At 41.9% G+C, this 19,103-nt stretch overlaps 1 protein-coding gene across 2 annotated transcripts in view; it reads right to left on the reverse strand.

Moving 5' to 3' along the window:
- Window positions 1-19,103, reverse strand: part of LOC111861505 (MOXD1 homolog 2) — a 272,739-nt gene that overhangs the window by 186,579 nt on the left and 67,057 nt on the right. For both annotated transcript variants that reach the window (XM_033750350.1, XM_023846149.2), the window contains one exon: window positions 12,483-12,785. In XM_033750350.1, coding sequence (XP_033606241.1) covers window positions 12,483-12,728 — 246 coding nt within the window. In that variant the 5' untranslated portion in view covers window positions 12,729-12,785. The remainder of the gene's footprint in view (window positions 1-12,482; window positions 12,786-19,103) is intronic.

Below are 19,103 nucleotides of genomic sequence, written 5' to 3' on the forward strand. Positions count from 1 at the left end.
CTGCCCCCCCCACATGCCCCCCCCCCCCCCCATTACATCGCATCCATTTCTTATTTTTCTACTGCTTTTCTCTTTTATATGTTTTTCTTTACCACTCTTTCTTTCAGATGGCTCCCATAAACATGCACGCTAGTTTTCATCTCCACTGATTTAATTCACTATCGTTTCCAGGTAATTCAATATTCTGTCAGAAATACTAAGTACCATCTAATACAGATACATGCACTAAGCATACGAAGCCAGAAATTCGAGTGAATAATATCCAATAATTAAATTCCCACCTGCGTCTCCAATGCCGCGTAGGGGAACATTATTCTGAGAAAAATATGAAATTCATAAATGAACTATATAAGCAGAATGTAGATTTTGTTCATATTAAAGCAGATGGTACATATAGAAACCATTGTGTTGTACAGGGTTAATTATGTTACGTCCTTTACATACTGCAGTCGCCTTCAAATCACTACCATAAACACCATTACACGAAGCTGATGACTTCCTCTCCACAGTCTGCCAGTACAGGAATCCCTCACCAAGAGAACTTCTCTGAACTACGGTATTTGTGTTGCGTATCCCATTTCTGATGGTTCTAGAGGCTTTTGTTCGGACTTGGCCGCTTTTTTTAATCTTCTAAAGCAATTCCTTTGTGAATGCAACCGGTGCTCTTGAAAATTTAATTTTTATTGACAGTGAAATATTCCTCCAGTCTTCTTCTGGTATGAAAGGTGAGACAATTTTAAAAATGTCAGTAGGTAATGTTAACGGGAATGTCTCTTAATTTGTTGAGACGACGGAGAAACTGGCTCTAACATTTTCAGATTTAATAACTAATAAACAATATAGTTTAATGGTTTGACTTTATTGGCATTATTCAAATACAGGCAGTTTGGATTTCAGCAACAACGGTTTTAACTAAACGTGAGCTACCGAAAGCGCAAATAAACAAAACGAAATCAGCAGGCGTAAATCACAGATCTGCGGGTCTAGCGGAAGTCAATATACTTTTATGGCCCTAACTGTTTCATTTGTATTCCCATCAGGCAGAATTACTTTATTGGATTTCATTACAGAAACGGAAACCATTATTTGAATGTTTATGTAATTAAACAAATTACAAAATCTAATAAATTGAACGAAAATATCTCACTGTTATTACTTCACACAGTGTAGCATGTCCATGGATGGGCGGCTGTGCGCCTCGTGAGGACAGACTGTACACTGCGACACGCAGTAATCTATTTACAATATTTACTTATGTATTTATAGCTTAGCTCAGCGCATAGGATCGAAATAAATGACTTACTTATTCGTTGAGCTGAGCCCTTCTTAGGAGCCGCCAATTCTGCAGCTACTCAAGAATTTCCCAGCATTTTATGGAACCTGAAGGTTCATTACCGTGTTCACAAGAGCCCTCCACTGGTCCCTACCATCAGTCAGATCAATCCAATCCATACCATCCCATCCTGTCTCTCTAAGATCCATTCTAATATTGTCCACCCACCTACTCCTTGGTCTTCCCAGTGGTCTCTTTCCTTCTGGGTTTCCCACCAATATCCTATACACATTCCTCGTCTCCTCACTCGTGCTACATGCCCTGCACACCTCATCCTCCTTGACTTGATAATTCTAATTATACTTGGAGAAGAGTACAAGTTATGAAGCTCCTCATTATGACAATGAAAAATGAAGTGGAAGAGTTGTGAAACAAAATGGTGCTGCACTGGACTGAGATATTATACCGGCCGTTTACCTAGAGGGACTGAGAAGAACTACGAAACAATTAAGCCAAGATATATGATCTCCGGGATGAGATTTGAAGTCGATACCTCTCGAATACCAAGCAGGAGTGGTAACCACTCGAATGAGACGCTCTGAAATGAACGAAAGCTCAAGAGATGCAGTTCCTTTCCTTTCCTAAATGATAATGTCTTAGTGTAGGGTCCAGCTGTCTTTATGAACACAAGATAAATACAGAAGCTCCTCTACAACGTTCGTGCTATCTACAAAGCTACATGGCGTCACATTTAAGAAGACCCTAATGTTGACAGCAAAAATTCACTGGGTTGAATAAGAGACGGGATTTTCTTAACCAGCTGAACGAATTGTAACGTTTTCAAGAACAGACTCTGCCTTATCGAGTACCACACCGAGCATACTGGTGTAGTTTACGGCTCTGGCCTTCTATTCAGGAGGTGCCGAGTTCGAATCTCGGCCACGACGACTATCCTGAGATTTTTCGTAGTTTTCCTCAGTTCCTGGAGACAAATTCCGAGATAGAACTTCAATTACTCCACAGCCGCTTCAATCCAATTATTTTCGAGTACTTTATTCACGAATCATCTACATTCGACCCCATACAATCTGAGATCTTGACCGCATTGTCAAATTGACCATAAAAATCCGTCGCGTTAGCTATAACATAGCGTTAGATACACAGGCCTCTCAATCAACTCTCACAATAGACGATGTTGTATTAAAAACAGAGTAGATACAAAATGACGCGAAAATAATTAAAATATTTGACGTAGGCTCACACGAAAATTGTCGAGGTACTTAGGATTTATAGCGTTAAAAGGTCACAAATGAAATTTTCAAAATGTCCCTCAGAATTCCTTACAGATTTTCTTTTAATTCGGTGTAACAGGCTTTCACACATATGAATTTCATTATACAGTTATATATGTATGTGAATTTATTAAACTTCAAAGAACGCCGCAGGTAATTTTGTGTACTGCATAAATATCTTAGGATATTGACAATGAAAAAACCGCAGGCTTATTCCAGACGAAGAAATGATCTTTCTGCTACATACAACTCCATTTCTGGGAAATTGTAATTTCTTACCCCTTACCTTACGATTAATATAAAACCATGTTGGATATACAATTCACATTAAAAGTATTAAAAGCACAGTGTTCGCATACAGGTCTTAGGTTGCGCTGTATAATATTAAGCATTTAAACACACTTAAAACACACTCTCTGGAGCGTTTAAATTGTAATTAACAATAAATCTGCTTTATTAACGAAAGAACAAGAAATTTCCCCTCCTAAACTGCTAGTGTAATCGTACTTGCTGCCATACTAACAACTGACCACTTTCATGGAGAAGCTAATTGTTGCTCAACTGCTAAAGGAATCATAAGCCACTTATGGAAAGGGAATGTTCATTACCATGTTCACAAGATGGCACTACTGGACTCTATCCTCATTTACAGTATTTCCGGATAAAATTTTCTATGCATTTACGATGTCTCCCGTGCAGGCCACTTGCCTCGTCCATGATATCTTCCTTCATATTTTCATTCTAATAATGTTTAATAAAGAATACAAATTATGGAGCTCATCATTATACAGTTCCCCCGAGCCAAGCCGCATCTTCCATCTTGGTTCCAAACATGCTCGTCACCAAGCTGCTCTCGGGAAACAGCCTTCATCACGTATTTCCCGTTTATTTGAATCACCAAAGTTCACACCCACATAAATCTAAACGTTTCCATACACAAAACAACAAAATACTTCGTAGCCTGTAGTCTGCAAGCGAACTATACCGACCGAGCGACCGCCGCTTGTCGGCGAAGTTAGTACTAAATTTTGCTGATAGAGGGTGTCGCGTGGTCAGCGCAAAGGATCCCCACGGCCGTTAATCTCGGTTTTATAGACCGGAGAGGTTATTTCCTTGCAACAGCTCCTCAATTATCCTCACGAGGCTGAGTTGACCCCGTTCCAGACCCAGTACTTCTCAGAAAATCTGGTAGCACCGGAAATCTAACCCGGGACATCTAGATCTGTAGCCAGGAACTCTGACCACTAGACCACAGAGGAGGTCCAGACAACTTAATTATGAAATAGAAATTAAATTTGTGGAGAAAATGGAAGGTGATATTAATATCATAATTGTGTTGAATAATAATACAGATGAAAAATTTAAAAACGCACATGAAACAATGTAGGGCTGTCTGTAAACGGCCAGTTTCAGCATTAAAACACATCCTGCAGAAACGTTGCCACATCCACAACGTTGACTTGTGACTTAATTTCTTTTTAATTCGCAAAGTGGGGGGGGGGTGGAGTCGAGCTGGGTCAACTCGGCACATCGGCCACTGATTGGCCTATTGTACCTATCCCGGGTGATTATGATGATGTAAAATTTGGTGGCACGAAGATTGGCAGGGGAAACCGAAGTAGTAGGAGAAAACCTGCCCCAGCGCCACTTTGTCCGCCACAAATCCCACTTGACTTGACCCGGGCTCGAACCCGGGCCGCAGCGGTAGGAAGCAAGCGACTAACCGCTTGAGCTGTGGCGCTGCCGACTTGTGACTTAAGTACTCTTGAATTCGGAGATAAGTTTCCGCTGAAGTGAAACAGTACCCGTGTAGTTAAAGTATTCAACTCGGGAAATATTTATTGAGTTTCGAACTGTTACAACCAAGGGAATTCAGTTCCTACACTGAGGGTCTAAATTATTGTGCAGAGGTGTCAAAGATGTGGTTGAAATAATGCATTCTAAATGGGTTCCTGTCTGACGCGTGGAAACTTCTGTGTTTCGGATGCAGTGTCGCGGGAGAATGTTCTAGTTTGAAGATGGATGAACGTAGGGGGATATAGGGCTCTCCCCTGCCCCCCTGGGGTTACATCTCCACACTCATGACGAGAGGAAAGTAAGTTAGCACCACGCTGTTATACTGAGAATCAGTAACGGTTTCATAGCTTGGATACTACAATTTTGTTTATAGAATTATTAAACCTATTTATTCTTTAATTTCCGTCATTTATTACGCCTGTCACAGTTGGAAGGATCTGTACGGCATCTCTAAGGATCTACACGAACGGAACAGATTTCAGAGGAAGTCCTCCACAGTTCCTTGTCCGGTGAAGAAACTTTCCGTCTTTTTAGAACTTGAAGTCCATTAACATGTTCAGAACAGCCCTCCACTAGACCCTGATATATCCAGTCGCTTTCCTCAAAGCTTTATATTTAATACGTTTTTAATATTATCATCTACGCCTAGATCTCCGGAGTGTCTAGGTTTCATTATGTGAATTTATGATATTTCGCACATGTGTCATAACCTTATACATCTAATTAACAAACTATCTAATTAACCAACCAACCACCTACCTAACCCAATGAAGACGAGTTCTTTTTTAGAAGTCACAAGTCGCTCAGTTATTCAAGAATTTTCTGTTATTTTATAGAACCTGAAGGTTCATTACCGTGTTCAAAAGACCCCTCAAATGGTCCCTATCCAGGGCCAGAACAGTCCAGTCCATATCACCCCATTCTATCTCTCTAAGATCTATTTTAATATTATCATTCCCACCTAAGTCGTGGTCTTCCTACTTTTCTGTTTCTTTCCGACTTTTCCACAAAAATCGTAAATGCATTCCCCTTATAACCCATGTGCTACATATCCTATGCATCTCATCATCTTTGACTTGAACATTCTAATTACACTTGGAGAAGAGTAAAAGTTAAGAAGCTCCTCATTATGCAGTTTTCGCCAAATCCTTGCGACTTGGTCCCTCTTTGGTCCAAGTATCTTCCTCAGTCTATGTTCTTCCCTTAATGTCAGAGCCCAAGCTGTACATCCATACAAAACCACAGGCTTCTCTCGATCTCACTAATACTATCTGGTGAAGAGCACAAAAATATAAACAAACAATGAACGGAAGGTCTCGAGCGGGATAGTGCTGTCAGCTGAGGCCGTGCCTGCGTTACCAGTAACACACAATTCCTGAAACACCGAGGATGACGGTAATGTATCAACCTGTAAAACCGGCACTGCACACCTTACCGAATCAGCAAACCCAGAGATGCGGGAAGGCAAGCTGCCATGAAGTTTTCTAAATTTGTCAAAAAACTATTGGATGTCTGTCTTAAAATCTCTAAAATTCATACCCCTGGCTGCCCCTGTAATATATACGAGAGCAACACGGCAAGAATTTCAGGTCATACCTACTAATAGTTAATATCTTACATATATGAGTCAGTTTGACGTGTGTGTTTTTCTACGCTAACAGTGGATGAGGCCGGTCACGGTAGCCGAGCGGTCTAAGGCATGTACTGTCTTCGCTCGCTTGGAAACCGGGATCGTGGGTTCGGATCTGTTTCCTGTGAGGTACGAACTGAATTCTTATATATTATTCTTATACACTGCCGGTCACGGTAGCCGAGCGGTCTAAGGCATGTACTGTCTTCGCTCGCTTGGAAACCGGGATCGTGGGTTCGGATCTGTTTCCTGTGAGGTACGAACTGAATTCTTATATATTATTCTTATACACTGCCGGTCACGGTAGCCGAGCGGTCTGAGGCATGTACTGTCTTCGCTCGCTTGGAAACCGGGATCGTGGGTTCGAATCCCACACAGGGCATGGATGTTTAGTTTGTGTGTGCGTTTTTCTGTGTTTGTGTACAGGTAGAGGCCTTGCAACGAGCTGATCACCCGCCCAAGGAGTCCTACCGAATGTGTAAGATCTAGGACAACCGAAGTGAACGGAGAAGTTCATGGAGGTAGGCCTAGGCCCACTGGGGCTGCAGTGCCAAGGAAAAAAAAAACATTGGATGAGGATACCATGCCCGACAGTGGGCGTTAATCACCGAACTGCCTCAACGAGTCATCCTTTAACACGTGTACGTACTTCCATATCTGCAAAATTAATAAAGTTATTGAGTGTATGTGTGTTTTCTTGTGCTCACAGACGAAGCTATTCTCGGGTAAGTGTAACAATAAAACAGAACCTAGCATGAATGACACCTTTCACATTTGCTTCTCTGAAACAGCATACATTGAGCGATATTTAGTATTCATCTTCAAGGTAAAAGCAACGGCGAAATTTGGAACAAGAGAAATGACGACAAGGCGGACAAATATAGAAGACGGGAGAGGGATAAAGCAGGAAGGAGGAAAATATAAAGACGATACAACAAAAGACGAGACTTTTCTTTCAATTCTCAAGGGACATTAAGAATAAGTTCACAATCTGTTCCTGCACGCATATCAGTCCAACAGTTAGACCTTAGGATAAATCTGGCTTCTACCATTATTAGATCTTACCCCTTTTCAATTATAATACTGTCCATAGAAGACGAGATGACGGTTCGAGCCAAACGAAAAAGTACGTATTAATGTCAGAAGTAATCGATACACCAGTTCTGTTTCGGGAATTGCACGCTCTGAAACAGAAGCCTCTCTTTCGGGACGAAACAGTTGAGAGTAAAAACATTTCAAATTTTGGTGTCCGCAACCTCTTCCCCAAAATAAAACATTGATCTGTTTACACTACATCTAAAGCGGAGAAATAAATATATGACTAGATATATTTTAGAAATTTGATAATCACTTTTAATGTATAAAATAGTACTTTTAGTGTCCTATTGACATGTAATGGTTTTAATAAAATCAAAAAGTATTAAAATACATTTTTAGTGTTAAATATATTCCTAATATTTTTTTATATTGTTGCATAATTGACGGATATTTTGATAAGAATAAAGCGGAACCGACTGAATTCTGCCTTCTTCAGGTAACTACGTATATATTCGTACTGCTTGCCTGCGGTTCTGTATAGTTGTTAAACTTGGTCTCTCACATTAAGGGAGGAACATAGACTGAGGGTGTTTGAGAACAGGGTGTTGAGGAAAATATTTGGACCGAAGAGAGATGAAGTGACAGGGGGTTGGAGAAAACTGCATAATGAGGAGCTTCATAACTTGTACTCTTCTCCAAGTATAATTACAATGATCAAGTCAAGGAGGATGAGATGGGCAGGACGTGTAGCACGAATGGGGAGAAGAGGAATGCATATAGGATATTGGTGGGAAAGCCAGAAGGAAATAGACCACTGGGAAGACTAAGACGTAGGTGGATGGACAGTATTATAATGGATATTAGAGAGATATGATGTGATGGTATGGATTGGATTGATCTGGCTCAGGATAGGGACCAGTGGAAGGCTCTTGTGAACACGGTAATGAACCTTCGGGTTCCATAAAATGCTGGGAAACTCTTGAGTAGCTGCAGAATTGGCGGCTCCTCAAGAAGGGCTCAGCTCCATGAGTAAGTCCGCTCGAGGAGCGGGGGCTTCTGCTTGTGCCGATACGTGCATCGGGCACACGTACTTCTGAGCAACAGCCCCTGCACATAAATCGTTAAACAATTTCGTACGTTTCTGGCACGTGATTCCGTTCATCTTTCATGAGGATTGTTCTGAAAGGAGCAGAAAATCAAGAAGACGCGTTTCCTGCGCCGTTCCCTCTGTGGTAGTCTTCATCACTTCTTGACATCTTGACAGCCAGAAATTGTTTTCTCCCGGGAATCCTGTCTTTGTTTAGCTTCTTCTCACCTCTTCCTTTCACGTCAAGTTTCTCGGGCTCTCTCTCTCTTACTTTCACTATTTCAATTTTTCATTTTAAGCTCGCGGGTTACCACCATTGGGGAACATCGTAAAAGCGCCCCCCTTCCACCTGTGTCTAAGCATGACAGAATTCGAGAATTTTTAATGGTACTTAATCGAATTTGATATTTTAGAATTTTATTAAAATTTATTATGAAATTCTAATTTTGATTAAAATTGGACAGAGTTAAAGGGCATTTTACATGAAGATATATTTACCTTCCTGCCAGTGTTTCGAGAGTAACTTGAGGGGAATGAGGGGTATGAGATGGGCAGGACATGTAGCACGAATGGAGGAGAAGAGGAATGCATATAGGATATCGGTGGAAAAGCCAGAAAGAGAGAGACCACTGGGAAGACCAAGGCGTAGGTGGGTGGACAATATTATAATGGATCTTAGAGAGATAGAATGGGATGGTATGGATTGGATTAATCTGGCTCAAGATAGGGACCAGTGGAGGGCTCTTGTGAACACGGCAATGAACCTTCGGGTTCCATAAAATTCTGGGAAATTCTTGAGTAAGTGCAGAATTGGCGTCTCCTTAAGAAGGGCTTAGCTCCATAAGTAAGTAAGTAAGTAAGTAAGTAAGTAAGTAAGTGTCTAATATCACTGAACAATGTGGCTTTAATAGTGTGTATTCATTCAGTACAGAGTTTTGACGTCGCCAACAGTCTAACAGTGAATGTCTGCATGATAATTTATTGTTATTATTATTATTATTATTATTATTATTATTATTATTATTATTATTATTCACTTACTTATGGAGCTGAGCCCTTCTTGAGGAGAAGCCAAATCTGAACCTACTCAAGAATTTCCCAGCATTTTATGGAACCTGAAGGTTCATTACCGTGTTCACAAGAGCCCTCCACTGTTCCCTATCCTGAGCCAGATCAGTCCAATCCATACTATCCCATATTATCCCTCTAAGATCCATTTTAATATTGTTCATGCACCTACTTCTTGGTCTTCTCAGAGGTCTCCTTCAATATTATTATGTCATGATTGGTAACCTGTCGTCTAAGCGAGCAATATATACTTTTGCAATTTTATTCAGAAAGCCGAAAGACAGGTTTCATTGCACCTCGGGCCCTTAACCCGTGTCGAAACGACTTGCGTAAACGGAAAGATTTAATCTGAAGATCACGACATGAACGAGGGTGGGGACTGGCACACGTTGACCTGGAGATAACTGATATCCTGAGAGCTTCAGACTTCTTTTGATATAAGGGTATAGAAATTACAAACGTCTGCAATCTGATGCCGTACACTCTGGTACAGTTATACATGGCGTCACATCCCACAAGACCGTTCGTAATCCCAGATGTCGCTTGAGATGAGAGGTTATTAGAGCGGTGAGTGTTGTGGTTGCGTCCAACACGACCTTATTTAAACTACGGATGAGAAAATATCCGGACTAATATCCTTATAACATTTTAATAATATCAAATACTTATTTCATACATTTTAAACAAATTTAGGTACATTATAAAATCACTTAATTTGTTCATATAATGGTGAATGGTAAAAACGAGAGAAGCAAACTATATTATTGCTTTATTCGTAATACATGACTAAATACAATATATGGATCCATTAGAAAGCACAATTCAATAGTGTAACTCTTGCTTATGTATCGCCTGATGATGGCCCCATGAACCAACGTGTAACGACTCTGTACAATAAAATAAACTCAGATATACACAGTGATCAGAATTCCTTGCTACAGATGCAGAGGTCCCGGGTTCGATTCTCGGCGCTACTAGATTTTATGAGAAGTGGTGGGTCTGGAACGGGGTCCACTCAGATTCGTGAGCGTAATTGAGGAGCTACGTGAATGGAAAAGTAGCGGCTCCGGTGTAGAAAACCGAGATTAATAGCCATGGGGATCCGTTGCGCTGACCACGTGGCACCCTCTATCCGCTAAAGTTGGCACTAACTTCGCCGACAAGCGGCGGTCGCTCGGTCGGTATAGTTCGCGTGCGGGCTGAAACTATGGAGTTATGCAGAGTAGAACGTGAGTGAGTTATTTGGTGTTTGTTTTTGTTGTGTTTGTCATGCAACACGAAAAGTACTCAACACACAAAATGATGCATTCCTTAAAGATTACTGAGATGTACTTTGTTCAGTACAACCTGGTAATTCTAACGGGGAAGAATATGGCTTTTTTATGTGACCGCAACCATACAAACATACAGAATGAATATAACAATATAAATTGAGTTGGGAATGTTCTGGAAAGTAAATACAATTTCCAATGATCATTTTCCCACTTCAAACTGTTGCACATCGTTGATTAAGCTTCTTTCTTTTCTTTTCTCTTCCACCCCTTTCTTCTAAGAAGCCTGACAGCTACTAGATAACACTTGACGAGCTAATTCGAGCACGGCCGAATTATCACGTTGTAAAGTCCCACACTTACAGCACGTATAAGCAGATCAAATTGGAAGTACTGTGCAGGACTGACTGCTTCGATGGTAGGAGCCCTTCACACTCAGCTGATAATTTCGAAAGATGCAATGTATTTGACCAGAGACCGTGAAATCTCAGCACAAACAAACGTCGCAGTCTCAAGATGATACTGAGCAAGCCACTGTTTCCAGAAAAACTGCCCCCCAGTGAAACATCATTATCAGGGCACGGATTTTGATGACATGTCATCTTTTTTCCTTGTATCCTATGCGATGCCCTTAAATATATAAATCTCGGATATGAGCTGCTGGTTACAGAAATGTAAATTTTATAGTTTTTTTTTGTAATTTTTTTGACACTTTTAGGTTCAAGGTCATTTTTTTCATTTTTGAAATAATTTTTTGGTAAATTTTTGGACTCTTAAGTGTATTTCTTGTAATTTTTGGCCATTTTAGGGAATTTTTCTTCATATGTTTTCTGAAATGTGAATAGTATGGAAGAGAAGTGTTCTTTCTTTTCTCCTTCAGGTCATTTTTCTGGATTTTTTTGGTCATTTTTTGAATATTTTCAGGTCATCAAAATCCTGGCCCTGATCATCATTTACTGCAGTCTAAATATATAATGTACGATATAATACATGAAATCGCATGACGAACTGTGTACTATCTTTTGTTACTTCGAAGTTTGAACTTCATGTAGAAATATTTAAAAATGAATCTTCGTCTACTTTATAAAGACAAACCGGTTAGTGATAACGTTGCAAGTGGGCCCGTTGCTGGGAAACGACGGCTAAACAAACTAGACAACGGCCTGTAAGCAGCAACAGAAAAACAGTGTTTTCTCAGCGGTCCTTGCTGTTATTTTATAAACAGAAGAGTTAATGAGGTATCAGTCAGTCAGTCTGTCAGTGGAAGGGAACGAGTTGGTTGCTGACTGAGCCGGTTAGTTAGAGAACCGCTGGGGTTCAGTTGTTGTGGACTGTTGCTGTAAGAAGCTGGTAGCTGAAGCCGGGGATTTTTCGGGAACCCAGAGGAAAGGGAACGTGAGCTATTAGAAGCCGTTACCGATCAACGGCTACTGAAGACGTAACTGCGGACACTAGTAAGTGTAAGTGTGCGTAATAGTGAATTGCAAAGTATAGAGTCACGCGATGTAACAGAGAGTCTAATAAAATACGATCATCAATCCAAAACCCGTCTACAGTAACTCTAAAATTGTGACAAGGCTTAAGAATATAATGTTTATTGTCAAGAGAAATGAAACATGAAGGCAGTGTAGGGGGAAATGCAGAGTTATTCACACACTCGGCATATTTAATTACCGCTGTGCTTTAGAAGATTAATCATGAAATATTGATACAAGTGACGCTCCGAGGGGAAGTACAGGACATAAAGTGCAACAGCCATAGTTGCTCCAGGCTGAAAAATAGGCTGCACGGAACTCTTGTTTAATAGATTTGAAGAAAATGAACCAGTTTTCCCAACAATTATGCTAGTGTATATAGTGCGTGAAAGCATTGAAAACGACGATCATTTCAACCCCGTAGCAGAATATTTTATGTAAAACCTGGGGATGATTCATGAGATATTTCCACTAGACATTTCACCTGCCGTAATATTTCGTGCGAGAGCTGTGGAAGGATAAAGTTAGCCGAGTTGTCAGCTGGTCCCTACCTGGAAGAAGACCTGGTTGTCGCGAACCCAGCCGGTCACCATGTCAGCTCCTGCCATCTGCCCATCCGCCGAGAAACCGAAGCCGACATATCCCAGTGTTCGTACTTGTACTTCGAACGTGATATCTTCTTCACCGGGAGTCCAGAACACTGAGTAGTTGGGGTCCAAATCCGTTGAGTGGGTCCAGTGGGCGCCGGTCACGTGTCCCAGAGCCAGAGTGAGCAGTATGGCTCCGGTCCAAGCCATGGCACCGTCAGCTACCCACAGTTCCCGGCCACATCCTCTACTCGACCACAGCCCTGCCTGCAACATGTCCATTTCGGGCCTGAGTGTAATACATTTCCTGCTGTAAAAGTATGTAAAGGTATCCCTGTAACAGGCCGTGGAGGCGAATAGGGTTGTGAGTTGTTGAAGTTCCCACATTGTCTAGACAATCGGCTCACAGACGGCGGTGAGGTTGTCAGTCCTACGCGCCGGCCGCCCTTTACCCCCCAATAATATTCCTGGTATTCATTTCTGTTAGAGGCTGAGTCGACCCCTGGGCCACAGTGCGGCTGGAAGGATTAAGTCAACTGGAAAAATCCAATGATCTCCTCGAACCCGGACCTCTGGATCTGTAGCCAGGAACGCTGACCACTATACCACAGAGGCGGTCATTAAAATAACTACTAATGCCTAAAATGGCACACAACGAACATTAGGAAAAATGGGTCAATATTAAATGCAGTTCAGAATTAAAAGTGTCATATTCTAATTTCAGTTTGAATTCCCAGTTGTTTACATGCCATAACAGATTATTTACATAATGCTTAATGCATGTAATTCATAAGACGAGGACCGATATAATTTTTTTCCTTGGCACTACAGCCCTAGTGGGCTTAGGCCTCCGTGAAATTCTCCGTTCATTTCGGTTTTTCTAGGTCTTACACATTCGGTAGGACTCCTTGGGTGGGTGTTCAGCTCGTCGCAAGGCCTCTACCTGTACGCAAACACAGAAAAACGCACACACAGAAACTAAACATCCATGCCCTGAGTGGGATTCGAACCCACAATCCCGGTTTCCAAGCGAGCGAAGACAGTACATGCCTTAGAGCGCTCGGCTACCGTGACCGGCAGTGTATAAGAATAATATATAAGAATTCAGTTCGTACCTCACAGGAAACAGATCCGAACCCACGATCCCGGTTTCCAAGCGAGCGAAGACAGTACATGCCTTAGACCGCTCGGCTACCGTGACCGGCAGTGTATAAGAATAATATATAAGAATTCAGTTCGTACCTCACAGGAAACAGATCCGAACCCACGGTCCCGGTTTCCAAGCGAGCGAAGACAGTACATGCCTTAGACCGCTCGGGTACCGTGACCGGCGATATAATTTTTACCCTTCACCAAATTTTATTAGGTTCATCAAACCAGTGACGGTGAGAGGTTCCTGCAGCAGACTGCAAGAGATGGGAAAGTTCAGAAAGCCCCAGTAGTAACACCTGAAGGGAGGGGGCCACTTTGCAGACGCAGGCGCAGATGAGATGATAACGTTACAGTGGATCCCAACGAATTAAGACTTTGGATGTGAACTGGATCCGTCTAAAGAAGGAACCTCTGGTGTGCCGTTGTGGAGACTCCAGATTCCGTAAAAGGCGAAGAATTTCTTTAAAAGCTGAATGACTAGTGACTTTTGAAGAAATTACGTAAAGGCAATTCAGATCAAACAGAGTTTTGTAAAGGATTTCACGATTGGTTAGAACAATCCCCAAGGTCTACAGCTGTGGATGGCTGATTTTTCTAAAAGACTTGTTGACCATTACGGAGTACGTTTCTCTACGTATGTCCGTGTTCTCCCATACCCAGGCCCGTACTTGTTAACATTATTACAGCGATAATGTTACCGTGAAGTGGAACGAACAGATTTCCCCCATTTATATAAATTTCCACCATGGTCAGACTACACAGTAAGTAATCACCAGACGATGCAACGCTTAAGTAGACCACTAAAACAAAAGATACAGATTCACGTAAAACTGAAATCTAAAAATTAAAAACTAAAAACTGAACTCCGTGGGTTTAATCCGCAAGCGAACTATACCGACCGAGCGATCGCCGCTTGTCGGCGAAGGTAGTGCCAAATTTAGCGGATAGAGGGTGTCGGGTGGTCAGCGGAACGGTCCCCCATGGCCGATAATCTCGGTTTTCTAGACCGCAGCCGCTATTTTACTTGAAATAGCTCCTCAATTATCGTCATGAGGGTGAGTTAACCCCATTCCAGACCCATTACTTCTCACAAAATCTGGTAGCGCCGGGAATCCAATCCGGACCTCTGGATCTGTTGCCAGGAACTCTGACCACTACACCCCTCAATTATATATGGCGTGTGACTTTGTGAGGTCCGTGAATTAAATAACAACGTTCCATAGGAACCTGTCTGCTTCATCTTCAGGGTAGTCGAGCCCGAAGAAGGGAGCAGTAATCTCCTCCGAAAAGTCGGTAGCTATTTAAAAAACTACAAGTTGTCACAATTCAGAAGACAATAATTTTAACGTACACTTCCGTGGGAACTTCTGTTGCCGCTCCAATTCCTTCTGTTCCCTCCGTTAATTTCACGGGGATTCACAGTTTCATTCCCATTCCTGGAGTTAAGTAATTAAATGAGGCACAGGCCTGAATGATTTGCTGGCCTTCGAAATGAAGTCCGTTCACTTCTTTTACATAAGTGGCACAATGGGTCCCACAATAAGAGAGTTCAATCCATGTAGAATTTCCACATCCAATTTCCATAATTCCATTTTAATGGATTCTAGATCAATAAGTGCGTCTTGTGTCATTCATCCTCGATGCATGCCCCGCCCATATCACCATCCTACCAATAACTAATAACTAATCAATTATCTATTTTAACACTTAGATTCTAAAGGGTTCTGACCATGGTGGATGACACACAGAATTACTGTTTCTTTTGGACTTTTTCCATCATCCGGAATTGTAGGTAATAGAAGACATGACGTTTCGGAAACTGGATCTGCTTCCGTCTTCAGGTGAGGAAGGAAGACATATACTCAGTTTGGCCCCTTAATGATTGAGATTAGCTCTTTCTAAGGGGCCCAACTGAGTATATGTCTTCCTTCCTCACCTGAAGACGGAAACAGATCCAGTTTCCGAAACGTCATGTCTTTTGTTATCTAGAATTCCGGACGATGTAAAAAGTCCAAACACCCAGTAATTTTATTTTAAAACTGTACATTTAAAGGTGTCAAGACAGTTTCCTCAACAGTTTTTACAGTTTATCATTCTACTACAAGTTAGAATGTCGTTAAACAAATCAAGAATCCTTCAACTTATATGAGTGAAGTCATTAATTTTCTTTTAAGGAATTCAGACTGTCCGATGGGTCATGGCGACCACCTCTGTGTTCTAGTGGTCAGAGTTCCTGGTTACAGATCCAGAGGTCCCGGCTTCGATTCCCGGCGCTACGGGGTTCACTCAGCCTCTTGAGAATAATTGCGGAGCTATTTCAATGAAATAGCGGCTCTAGAAACCCGAGATTAACGTCCGTGGGAATCCATTGCGCTGACCACGCGACACCCTCTATCCGCAAGAGTTGGCACTAACTTCGCCGAAAAGCGGCGGTCGTTCGGTCGGTATAGTTCGCTTGCGGACTAAAACCACAGAGAACAGTTCTTTTTACTTCAGGCGGCTACCAGTATTCCAGAGGAATATCCTGTCGCCATTTTGAAGACATGATTTAAGATGGAAGCAACATGCTTCACTGAAACGATTTGTTGCCATTTACAAAATTACAGGGTGGGTAAACCCAGGAAACCAAGATCTATATCACTCCCCTCTCTCCTTGTCTGCTCTGGGCGAAGAGGAATACCGTACGCCACGTCTCGGAGTTCACGCGAACTTAATTCTCTTCCAAACGCACAACAGACTTTGCGGAAACCCTCGGAATCTTGGGCATGAATAACACGAGGTGAGATATCGAAATACCCATAAAACGGAACAGCCGTATTGTAGAATCGTAGCCAAAACCGAGACGGCCAAGGCTGAAAGTTTCATATACTAATAATTATGATTACTGATGTCGGCCATTTTGTGTCGTATTGTTAAGACGAATCAGAAATCTGTGTTACAAATGATAAGACAATTCCGTCCAGTGTGACTGTTGAAGCTTTTACTACTTCACTTCTTAGCACTCTAACATGTTTCGGTCCCTATAGACCATCATCAGAGGGAACATCAATACTTTTAGAAACTACTATCACAATGTGTGTTTTGATTTTTAAAATACATAAATATACAATATTTGTAATATATACTTTCTACAAAATGCAATTTTTTTATAATTACGGCAACTGTCCTTGATGCATTAAAGTTTTTTAAAAACTTTTTGTTATTTAAGTTAAAATTCTTTAACCGAATTGGTTCGTGTCCTTTGTCCTTTCGTTTTTCTTGACGGGGCCGAACTTGTGCCGTCTGTCTCTCTTGGGAAGGTGGTGCCTGTTGTCGTCCCATGTTTCTACGTAGCGTGCTGTGTTGTTTATACTGTGTTAGTGTGACGGACCAGAATGAAACAAATCAAAGAAATCCGATATTCCACACACTGTGTCCAATTTACTACCGTTGACTGATAACGGGGTTCCGTCACAAATGTTATATTCAGACCATTGTGACACCTGTCAAAATTTGTAAATCCAATAATTACAGGTAATTTATAAAGTCAGCATGCTCATGTTGCATATCTGCATGTGTTTACAGATACAAACGGAACTTAGAAACGAGTAATTATGTAAATAATAAACCTCCCTTCTTCAAAATATCAGCTCTATGGATTTCCAATACCTTGAAGCTGTCAGATACAAAATGAACACGAATTCTGGCCTAGAGCAACATCAAACTTCAGCACGTAATTAATGTGACTTAACAGCTTTGCTTTTGTCGTTACTCCATGTCACACAACAGGACTGGAAGGGGTGTGCTTCATACTGTAATACACAAAATTCCAGACGGCGTTATTTGCAGTGTATCATACTTACAGGGGGCAACGCGGTAGCGGGTTCAAGTCCCGAAGAGGTCATTGGATTTTTTCAATTTACATAATTTTTCCAGCCGCACTATGGCCCTGGGTTCGACTCAGCCTCTAACAGAAATGAGTACCAGGAATATTCTTGGGGGTAAAGGGCGGCCGGCGTGTAGGGCTAACAACCTCACCACCATCTATGAGCCGATTGTCTAGAAAATGTGGGAACCTCAACATCTCACTACTATATGGGCCTCCACGGCTTGTTACAGGGATACATTTACTTGGAGACATGGAGACGGATATACAGGACCTCAGGAAAATCTCTGCCAAAGAACTTGAAAGTAAAATTTTTTCAGAATTTATAACGGATCTCAAGTTATGAGGTGTCAGGAATCAAAGAAATTTTCGTGTAAGATTTGGGGTTCTCCCTGCTGTTACTTTTAAGAGTACTGTCTCATGGTATGTAATAATGTGGTAGAACTTTGGCGCCTTTCGGAGCAAGGTACCGCATCCTTCTTCATGGCCAAAGCACATCCTAGCAAACAGACTCACAGTAAACAGCATGTAGATTGACTCTCACAGAATATAACAAACTTAATATTTACCTCAGTGAGAACACAGAACGTAAGAAGTCTCTGTGGTTGCTTCACAGAAAAAGAAATCCACGCTTCCCATGCAGCTATAGCACAGCGTCGCAACCTTAACCTAACCTTACAATGGCCGCGCCATAGCTCAAGCGGTTAGTCGCTGACTTCCCATCGCGGTGGCCCGGTTTCGATCCCAGGTCTGGACAAGTTGGATTTGTGGCGGACAAAGTGGCGCTGGGGCAGGTCTTCTCCGAGTACTTCGGTTTCCCCTGCCAATCTTCATTCCACCATCTGCTGCTGGTACAATAGGCCAGAAGTGGCCGCAGTTCAATGGACTTACTCCTGCTTCGAAACTGAACACACACTTGGTGTCCAGAGCGTTAAATTGGGCTAATAATTTCCACGGCTAGCTTAACATAGACAACGTTTCCGAGGTCTGAAACTGTAAACCAATTTACTGGGATATATTGGGTTTCCAAACGTTGGTATTTATATGGCCAGAACTGTAATTAATCACTCGTAACGCAACCGAAGTCCGCTCTTGTTACTCCGAGATTGTAGAATTCATCGCCCGTTGCGGGAAATTACACTCTGCGATTTGATTAACTGTATGTAAAATGTTTAAATGGGTTGAATTACAGCTATGAGAGTGGAACCTAACCCCTTGGAGCAGGGAGACCGTGAGATGTGGATCAGCTTCCGAATGAATTCCTCGCCTCTTAAGGAAAACGAAAAATCGTTATTGTGTTCAATGCCCCAACATTTGTCTTTATCCTGGACCATATTTTTTTTCCCCTTGGCACTACAGCCCCAGTGGGCCTCCCGGTTTCCAAGCGAGCGACCACAGTACATGCCTTAGACCGCTCGGCTACTGTGTCCGGCAGTGTATAAGAATAATATATAAGAATTCAGTTCGTACCTCACAGGAAACAGATCCGAACCCACGATCCCGGTTTCCAAGCGAGCGAAGACAGTACATGCCTTAGACCGCTCGGCTACAGTGACCGACGTACTCAT

The sequence above is a fragment of the Cryptotermes secundus genome, unplaced genomic scaffold (genome assembly GCF_002891405.2).
Source record: "Cryptotermes secundus unplaced genomic scaffold, Csec_1.0 scaffold909, whole genome shotgun sequence".
Lineage (NCBI taxonomy): Eukaryota > Metazoa > Arthropoda > Insecta > Blattodea > Kalotermitidae > Cryptotermes > Cryptotermes secundus.